Below are 10,678 nucleotides of genomic sequence, written 5' to 3'. Positions count from 1 at the left end.
GTGATATGAGGCGCATATGGTGTGGGTGGGTGGTCACTAGCCTGCATACAGAGGGGGGTGCGTGGGTGGTTTTGAAACCCGGAAGTAGAGCGTACGTACTTTATGAACTGCCCCTATTCCAGTCTGGCACAGAGTTACTTTTTGAACTTTTTTGAGTTAGGCAAAAATATGAGTTCTGCTGAGTTGTAATTTGATTTTGCTTCTGTCGACCTCTGGCAGAGATGACCGGCACTCCCATTCGGGGGTATTTTTACTGATTACAATATACAAAATACATATATTGCTTTAAAATTATTTGGATCAGACTTCACTGCAATGCTTTATTAAAAATATTATTAGACGTCTTTTAAAAACGATAAATGTATAAACAGGTGAGCATTGGGTGGCTTTGACACCAACTCTGGTTTATTACAGTTTACTCCATGTTAGCAATCCATGTGACAGAAGCTGGTGATTAATACTGCAAAAGGTACAACTTTGAATAGTTCTGTGGTGTCACATTCATTCTTAGCTTGTATATTTTGCCTTTAGGTATACAGATAGCCTACAAAATTAAATTAGGTAATTCTCTGTCTGAACATCGTGGAAAAAAAAAAGCAGTGCAAAGGTGATCTCCACCAAATTTTGCATAATTGCTGGTAGTACTCAGGGTCAAGTCATGGGCACAAACCAGCCCCCACCTCTGCTGCAAGGTGAGGAGGGAGGGGAAGAGACAACTAACAAATTTTTGCCTGTACACATGCCACAATGCAAGTAGTTTTCTAACCTCTGCTGCAGTTGGGCGATTATTAGCCATGCTATAATGTTATAAAATATATTTTCCCCACCTCCCCCATTATCCCTGTACCCTCCCGCGATGCTGCTCCCGAAGGGGACAGATGTCTCTAGTTACTGAAATATTAAATCGAATATGGAGTAACAGCAAACAAACAAGGTTTCACTCTAATTCCTGTTTTTTATCCAGTCACTTTTTACATAAAACATTTGTATTGAAGGTTCTGGAAAACAACTTTTTGTCCTGGAAAACTCCCAAAATTGGACTTCCATGCCTGTGCGAACCCTGTCCTGGCGTTCAATGATGGATCTTATTTTGATGTTTCATGACAACTACCCAAAATAACACATTTTTGTTTTTTTAAACCAACTTGAACTTGTGTAAGTTTCTTTTTAAGAATGACACATCAATAATTCATGCTAAATTGTTTCATAACTGAGATGCTTTTCCAGTCCACATTGTACGAATGGCACAAATAATTTTGGACATTCCTATAAACCATCATAAAGAAATGGTCCAAAACGAAGTGTGAAAATGGAAAACACTTATTTTGTTACCTTTTTAGCCATTTCTGTAATATAAATGTTGACTAAGACTGTATTGCTAAACCGGAGATGATTCACCGAAGTGGTTTAAAATTAACAGATTCACACTGAATGTAAGAGCAGGTAACGTTTGGTCCTGATGATGATTTCTTGCTCGGATGATCTTCGTTATCAGGGCCGAATAGAGAAAACACTCCTTGGAGAGGTTGCCGAGTACATAGAAGAGGTCTTCCTCCCAGATAACACCTTCCTTCTTGTGAAGCTTGCACTTAATCGTATCCGCTTGCTACGATTAGAGGTATGAAACAGGTTTCGTGAGATTAATTGATGATGAGTATGTTGATAATTATCATCACTTGGTACTTGGGGTACCCTTATCTGCTGCAGGTCAATTCTGAGACGGTGCGCTACTCGCTGTGCACATCAAAGTTGCGACTTCGCCCTGGTGATGTTGTGAGCTATGGTGAGGCCTTGGTTTGTGTGACTCCTCGTGAGAATGCCCGTAGCTCTCTCTACTACGTGTTGCAGAGCCTCAAGCAAGAACTCCCGAAGGTGAGGAAGAGAATTTGATCACAGCTGTCACAGGGGGGGTTGGAAATCACTGAGAACATGTAAAAATGCAAAAAAAAAAATTTTTTCTTTTTTTGGTGGGGGGTAACAATTTCTTGGGGAGAGGGTTGGAAATCCCTTAAAACATGTAAAAATGCAAAAAAAAAAAAATTTTCTCAAATAGTTTTTTTGGGGGGGTTGGAAATCACTTAAAATATGTAGAAATGCAAAAAAAAAAATTTTCTCTAACAATTTTTTTGGGGGGTAACAATTTGGGGGGCTGGAAATCACTTAAAACATGTAAAAATGCAAAAAAAAAAATCGAAATTTTGTTGAAAAAAAAAGTTGCAAAAATGTTTTTTTTCTCTAACAATCTTTTTTGGGGGGGGTTGGAAATCACTTAAAACATGTAGAAATGCAAAAAAAAATTCTTTTTTTGGGGGGGAGGTACATTTTTTTTGGGGGGGGGTTGGAAATCACTTAAAACATGTAAAATTGCAAAAAAATTTTTTTCCCCTTTTTGGGGGGGGAGTAACATTTTTTGGGGCGGGGTTGGAAATAACTTAAAACATGTAAAAAAAAAAATTTCTCAAATAATTTTTTGGGGGTTGGAAATCACTTAAAATATGTAGAAATGCAAAAAAAAAAATTTCTCTAACAATTTTTTTTGGTGGGGGTAACAATTTTTTTTGGGGGGGGTTGGAAATCACTTAAAATATGTAGAAATGCAAAAAAAAAAATTTTCTCTAACAATTTTTTTTGGGGGGGTAACAATTTTTTGGGGGGGTTGGAAATCACTTAAAACATGTAGAAATGCAAAAAAAATTCTCTTTTTTTGGGGGGGGGGTAAAAAAACATTTGGGGGGGGGTTGGAAATCACTTAAAACATGTAGAAATGCAAAAAAAAAAATTCTCGAACAATTTCTTTTTTTGGGGGGGGAGGACCAAGTCCAAAATTAATGGCATGATCCTTGGACCATACCTAACCCCCCACCAAGTTTCGTCGCAATCCGTCGAGGAGTTTTTCCGTAATACTGTTCACAAATAAACAAACAAACAAACAAACAGAAAGGGGTGAAAACGGTAACCTCCATCCATCTTCGAAGATGGCGGAGGTAAATTATTGAATGGAAAACCACCATTTTCCAAAACTATAACAACCATGATGAAACCAACAGCCCAAAGAGCATCTCCATAGGTAAATGCACAGTCACGTCGGAGGCCCAACTAATGCAGACCCTCCATGCCAGAGGTCTAAAGACCTCTGCAAATGACCCAAACAATCTTCAAATTTGCTTTGCGTTTTTACTTCGCACTGCATTCATTTAATTTGTATTCCCCCAAGGATCGCCCAATACTTACCGAAACTGGCGGTTGCTCGCATGCGGGAAGGCAGGAAGGTGGGAAAATGAATGCTTCTTGGAAATAAAGAGTTTATTAAAACGTATATGGTGATAAAAGTGGACAGGATGATGAATAAAAGGAACAGATCTAGCAGTCAACAGACACAGATAGAGATGAAAGGATAGAAAACACAATCTTGTCTCAATGAGAAATAACCCCCGCTAATGGCATCGCCAATACCAGATCCAGACCACGTCGGGGAACAGAACGGGTGAGGACTTGTGCAGGCACAAGCTGGTTGTGGCTGCAGAATGATAATGTCTTGCAGGCTGGTGTGGCACAGGGTGAAGTGAGGCTAAGGGCAGGAGAGATGGCCCTAAATTAAGTGCCTGCTCCTTCACAGCAAGCTTGACTTTGGGAGCTCAACCACCTGCAATGGAATATCTTCCTTTTATTGTCAATACTTCTAGAATACCTCCACCACTTTGTTGAAATTACGGAGTGAGAAATTTCAGGATTAGATAAAATGGGTGATGGACAAATTTTACATCAACTAGAAAAGGTAAATATCTACATTTTGTTGTTGGGGCCTTTTATAAATAATGAATTCATTGAACAGGACAATCGTAGTAGGTCTCGTACGAGCACGAGAAGAAACTTGGTTTCTCTCATTGGCGAAAAGTTTATGATATTTGAGGATGAATTCTTATATTTTGAGAGACCCAAATAATAATAAAAAATTAACACTGATATTAATGTTTCCACGAACCAAGGACAGACTTCAGTGATCAGAATATCTCGAACAACCAATGGATATGAAACCTGACGATGATAGAATGTAAGTAGGGTGAATATACTGATTCTGGCTCACTTTTCCCCATGTAAATGAATGGGGGATTTTCAGCGATTCATATTTTTTTTCCCTAAAAAATAAGCCCCCTTTTTATCCCAAGGTATATTTATTTGTCTCCCCTTTTAACCTGGGGACACTTTTTTTTTCAAATAACCCATGCAATAAGATAAAGATTTGTTCAAGTAGTAAAGTGGTAATGTGATTTGTTAAAGGTGATTCTAAAGAAATATCTGAAACTTCTAAGCCTCGGGACACTCTTTTTCAAATAACCGATGCATATTGTTTAGCTCACTCATTGAACCTATAAAGATTTGTTCATTCTCAAATTCCTTCAATAGTTTAATTTTCTTTGCACAATAATCCCCATCTAAAATATTTTAAAACAAAACATTTGAATCTTTATATTTTTTAAGATACCCCTTTTGTGCCATTACGAAATGATAAACTTCTCTTAATGCTCTTGTTTGACCACCTCCTGAGCCACATATCATTTTGAGATTATAGTAAATTGTTTTTTCATTGTTTAATTGATAACCATCAAAGTTTTCAGTCCATTCAAGGATATTCATTTTTTTTTCTTTACATCCTCTAAATTACTAGTTTTTAAATTGATTCGCTTATTTGTTTTATTTACCTTTGTTTTAGTTATTTTTTCAATAAGACTTATTTGATATTTTTCACATTCATTATGTTTTCCATTTATATACCAAGACTGAGATTTTCTCCACTCTTTAGTTTGATTAATACTTGGTTTGACCATTTATATATTGCAAAAAAACGCGGCGGTAGCCCTTAAAAATCTCTAACCCATCTTTCCATCGTTAAAACACAATATATTTTATACACTCTATCATACAATATCCATATGGAACACAATCTATTCCATTATCTAAAATAAATCTTATCATCAAAGGCTCCTATTTGATGGAGGCACAAAGGCCTTTTTATTTACTTCTTTACTATATATATATGTTATGTTTATAACTTCTTATTGTATTCATTTTCCTATATTCTTCTTTCTTATTCATCAAACAATTATAATAATTTCTAAAAGTTATTGATTTCTTTATTACATATTTCTTTATTCCCTTTAACTTCTTATCAATGTGATCACCATACTTATAAGCATATGCCTTTGCTCTCAATCCAATAAACTCACTCATTACTTTTCCACCCAACTCATCCTTAAACTTACCAATAACCTTTTCATTCTTTTTGGAAAATAACTCGCTCTTCTTGCTGAAATTACTTGTATCATATATTCCAATATTTTTCTTCATATCTTTATAAACATCATCAGTTTTTATATCGAGGATAAAACTATCAGTGTCCATATACAACAATGAAACATTTTCACCATACTCTTTCTTTAAGTCATTATACAAATAATCATACATCAATATCTTTGATAAATCAAGAACTGCTGTTCCAATATAAACTGGTTTATCCATTCCAATACTTTCTTTTTTCATATGAATTGCAGAAAAGTTCTCTGAAAAAAACCTCTTCTCTCTCAAAACTTGGTTTATTTATCAATCTCGAAGCTTCTTTCCAAGATGTTGCGAATCTAATGTTTTGCCTGTTTCTAACATTTTCCATAGTCTTTCCAAATACAGCATTATTCATTAATTTATAAAAGTCCCCTTCAAATTTTACTTTTGTATTTGCTCTCATATCTGTATTGAATTGAATATACTTTTTCATCCAAGGACTTTGTTTAAATTTTAAAACTCTATGAATTTTAGCAACTCTCAATCCTTCTCTCAAAAACTGTTTTAAGCTTCTCTGATGCAAAACATATCCCTCTTTATCATAGAATGTTGTTAATAACTTTTCTGTTGATTTGCCTTTAATATTAAAACTTTTATGATAATCACTGAACCATTCTTTCTTTGGGGTTTCTTTCTCACATGCAAAAGGAACGTCTTTATGCTTATTATGAAGATCACTCTGGTACCTCAAATCAACTTCAAAATAATAACCTTCTTCTTCGTCATTCAATTCCTCATGAGAAGAAATAACAATATTCATCAAAGCCTTTTCATAATCCTTTTCTTCCACCCACTCTAATTTACCATAAGGCAGAGATTGAGACATTGCCCATCCATACAAATTATTAGCATCAAAATACATCAAATAATTACTATCTTTTTCACTATCATAATTTGGAAGATATTTATTATTTGCTTCAGCATATCTTTTTGAACATACTTGTGATATTCCACCTCTCTTGGACTTCTCAATCATCAAAAGCATATCAACATCACTGATTAAATCCATATCTTGTTTTGTCATTTTCAACATTGCACTCCAAGCTAAACCAGGAGCTGTGAAATAGTGGGCAGGATCTAATCCATAACAATTTTTATAATGACAGAGTGATCTAAAAGCTTCAAACACATCAGCTAACAATAAAACATCTGTTTTTAGATATAAATCATGATATTCTCCAAGGTTCTTTATCTTAAATATTTTCCATATTTCTTGTGCGTGTTTATATTCCTTATCACTTATCTCTTCTTCATAAAGGTTATTATAGAAACTTTCTTTTGAAGGAAGTTGTGTTTCTTTAAATCTCATAAATGAATCCATATAATCATAAGGATAAATTCCCTTACTTGTAAGAATTTTCTCTTTACTTTGAATTTCATTCCTTGTTTGAATTTCCTCTCTCGTGAGAATTCCTTCTTTAATCAGAATTTCATCTTTAATCAGAATTTCCTCTTAAGTTAGAATTTCATTCATTGTTCGAATTTTCTTTATAATTAGAATTTCATCTTCAGTTAGAATTTCTTCATTAATTTCCTCATTAATTCGAATTTCCTCTTTACTTTGAATTCTCTCTTTAATCTGAATTTCCTCTTTAGTGAGAATTTCCTCTTTTGGAAAGAATGAATTAAGATTTGGAAAAGAGTCCGTGGAGCTTAGATTTGATGCGAGGTAGGCTAGTGGTGTTCCCATACACTTGTAAGAATCTAGAAACCTAATACGAGTTAAAGGTTTTGTGAATATCATTTTTGTAAATGAAATATACTTTTGACTTGTGTTTGTTATGGCAGAAATATTCCCTGGTGTTTTTGAAAGTTCATTTATAAATAGATGTGTATCATCGTTGGCGCTGTTGTGAAGAAAGACTGGAATAAAAGAAGGTCATTTATAATTAAGATTACAACAGGAATGAGCGGGACCTCTATATTTACCAGTAAGATGCAATGATCCCTAACTTTAGACTCCTTAATTTCCCCCTCACAAATATGACAGATATTGTTCTTTCTAAATTCTAATTTTTCTTCATTGGTTAATTTCATCGGATCATTTGTTTCTTTCATTAATTTAGTGAGTCTTATACAATCCTTTTCTAATCATTTTCCAAACTCTTGTGAAGCTTTTTTTCCACTATAATGTTCAAGTTTGTTATACTTTTCTCCAACAGATGATTTGATATAATAACAGAAACCACAAGGAATATGTTTTTGATATTTATTTGTATATGATTCTTTTGGATTAGGAGAAGCAGTATTTATCTTTTTAAGGATACACTCAAAATCAGCGTATATCACAAATGGGTGCATGATAGATTTATTATAATCTTCAAAAGAAATCTTTTCACCAGGTTTAGGCATTGTAATTACAGCTGATTTATGATTACTACAATATTTTGAATGTTGTTCTAATCGTTCTTTTGTATGAAATGAATTAAGACATCGCTTACAAGGATATATTTTGTTTGCTGTTCTGAATACCTGAGAAGAGATTACAGCTGATTTATGATTACTACAATATTTTGAATGTTGTTCTAATCGTTCTTTTTGTATGAAATGAATTAAGACATCGCTTACAAGGATATATTTTGTTTGCTGTTCTGAATACCTGAGAAGAGATTAATCTTGATAAATTATTGATGTATGTGTAATGTGAATTATTTCCAACACTAAAATATAAAATCAATGTGTGTTTCTTCATTTTTATAGTTGTTTGAAATTTTTAATATTTGAACTTTGTTTGTATCCGTTAATCCATATACATTAATAGAAAGATTATTCTTTTTCTCAAATTTAGGAATATCTGTTAGTGGCATTGGGAATTTAAAATCTTTAATGTCCAAGGTATTCTCATATTTCATATATTGTTTTACTCTTTCTGAATTACATTTTGGTGGATGAAAGTGAGCAAGAACAGACCAGAGAAAACATTTATTATCATTGTTCTTAATATTAACAACTGCCTTCTTTAGTTTTATTTCTTTTGGTAATTCAATATAAGAAGAAGCTTTAAGAGGATTTGATTTTAGAATGTGTATATCTAAAAAGATGATTTTTTTTAATATTGAATCCACTTCCTACCACTGTATTATCAACATCCTCCTCTTGTTTTGATAGTTCTTCATAAACCCCACTATTCAAAAAATCTTGAAATGATGTTATAAAATGAAGATCTGTTCTCATATAAGGAGTTTGTTCTTCATCTTGTCTTTTCATATTCATTTTCACTCCCATATAAAACTTTAAAGTTTTCATTTCTTTTCATGTCTTTTTAATAACTTTTTCAACATCAGGTTTCACTATTTCAATTGATTCAGCTATTGATGATGGACCGGGTTCTCCAAATTGAAAAATCCTTATTTTTATATGCCCTTAAAATGCCCCATCAGTGTTTTCAATATAATAGTCTCCCTTTACTTTAAATTCATTTTTCTTGTGTTTTTGTGATTGAAGATGTCTATTATAACTTCTCTTCAAAACATCCTTTGAACAGATATCACAATGTTTTCTTTCCAACTCAAGAGGAGATATTTTATGAAATAGATTAAATGTGTGTTTGTTGGTTCGGAGGTGTTTTCTATAATATTTATATTCGTGATTGCAAACATCGCAGTATGTTGTATTCACCATATTTATATAATAAATCTTTGCTTAAACTAAAATTTTCTTGATAAAAATTTCGTTTATTTTACAGGTGAATCTGTGCTTAAAACCATTTTATCCTCCAACTTTTTCACTTAATAAATACAATGTTTCAAGACACAAAAGACAAGTTTCAATCAATCTCTTCATTTGTTAAAGATACTGAGAAATATGTCAAGGATGTAAAATTTAACAAAGATAAATATAACAACTATTGGATAAAAAACAATTATGGTGGATATGATGAGTTCTTCAATTTCCTTCAGTGGAAGGGCTTTCAGTATACCTGGTAGAACATCAATTAAAGTATCTCTAACAAAAGTTTCTCCTCTCCTTCTGGTAATATATTCAAAACTCAAAAAAGCAATGAAACAAGAAAATGTATCAAAAAACAAAAACCTTATGGATGAAGCTTTAGAAAGAAAAGATAAGACCATCTGTAATATGCAAGGAGAAATTTGTATTTTTTTCAACAACCCAAAAGATGTAAATCCTGATGAAATAAAGGATGTTAATATATCAGGTGAAATGACATTTCGTTGAATATTAGTTAACGATCATTTTAAAATTACCTTTAATATAAAAAATGTTATCGTTGAATCTGGTAATGAAAAAAAGTATATCGATATCAATGGTAATATTATTAAATATGAGTCAATATACAACTGAAAGTATAGATGGATTTCAGTTTAAGTAAAGTTTTACTTTATAAATATGCTAGACTTTCCTTATTCTCCAGATGACAAATTTGAGAATTGTCCTGCGTGTGAAAGACGGGGATTAAACACAGAGTCAAAAGCCTATAAACAATGTATATTCTGTGATTATCTTCTAATTACTGATAATCAAAAATATAAAAAGGAAAATAATTCTTTTAGATTTACACCAAAAATGAATTACTTTACAAGATTGATTAGAGAAATGAATGTAAAGTATGAGGGTGATAACACACCTTTCCTTACAAGGGAAGAAACTGAATGTATTAGAGAAATGTACAAAGGATTGTTGTTCTATATTATTCAGGGAAATATCAACACAAGATATTGCATAAATAAAATAATGGATTATCTTGAAATTAAACCTGAACTTAGGATAAAATATAGATTTTCTAAAAAAGCCAATAATAAATTAAATAACCTGTTTTCCAAATATATAAATGAATGATTTTTTACCCATTTGGGAAAATAAGATAAAATTTAACAACCATAAAAATCTCCCAAATTCATTAAGATGTCTCATAGTTGGTTCAAGTGTATGTGGAAAAACCTGCTTACTTTTAAAGATGCTCCTGACTCCCAACTTTTTAGATTATGATAATTTAATAATTTTCACAAAGTCGAGTTTTCAACCAGAGTATCAACTACTCTCACAAGGTTTTAATGCTGGTCTTCAAAAAGAAGATATAATCAGTTTATTTAAACTTCAAAAAAACCTAAATGATTATAACATTGAAGATATAATTCAACTATTTTGTGATACACAGAGATGTAAAAAGAAATCAAATCCGATAACTTATATTCTTAGTGATAATACGGATGATATACAGTCTCCCCAAGATTTGGATAAATCAAAAAAGAACCTCATTATCTTTGATGATTGTGTTAATGAGAGAAACCAAACGGTAATGGGCAGCTACTACACAAGAGGGAGACATTCTTCTTGTAATTGTATTCATCTTAGTCAATTGTACTTTCAACTTCCTCATCGT

At 32.5% G+C, this 10,678-nt stretch overlaps 1 protein-coding gene across 6 annotated transcripts in view; it reads left to right on the top strand.

Annotated features, from left to right (window-relative positions):
* Positions 1–10,678, top strand: part of POLR3A (RNA polymerase III subunit A) — a 67,890-nt gene that overhangs the window by 46,165 nt on the left and 11,047 nt on the right. For all 6 annotated transcript variants that reach the window (XM_085863833.1, XM_085863836.1, XM_085863838.1 and 3 more), the window contains exons 16-17: positions 1,496–1,618; positions 1,708–1,872. In XM_085863833.1, the coding sequence (XP_085719959.1) occupies positions 1,496–1,618; positions 1,708–1,872 (288 nt within the window). The remainder of the gene's footprint in view (positions 1–1,495; positions 1,619–1,707; positions 1,873–10,678) is intronic.

The sequence above is a fragment of the Eptatretus burgeri genome, chromosome 18 (assembly GCF_056783735.1).
Source record: "Eptatretus burgeri isolate ZD-2024b chromosome 18, Ebu_testis_v1, whole genome shotgun sequence".
Lineage (NCBI taxonomy): Eukaryota > Metazoa > Chordata > Myxini > Myxiniformes > Myxinidae > Eptatretus > Eptatretus burgeri.
Note: the sequence above shows the minus strand (reverse complement) of the source record. Positions and strands in the feature narration are given on the sequence as shown.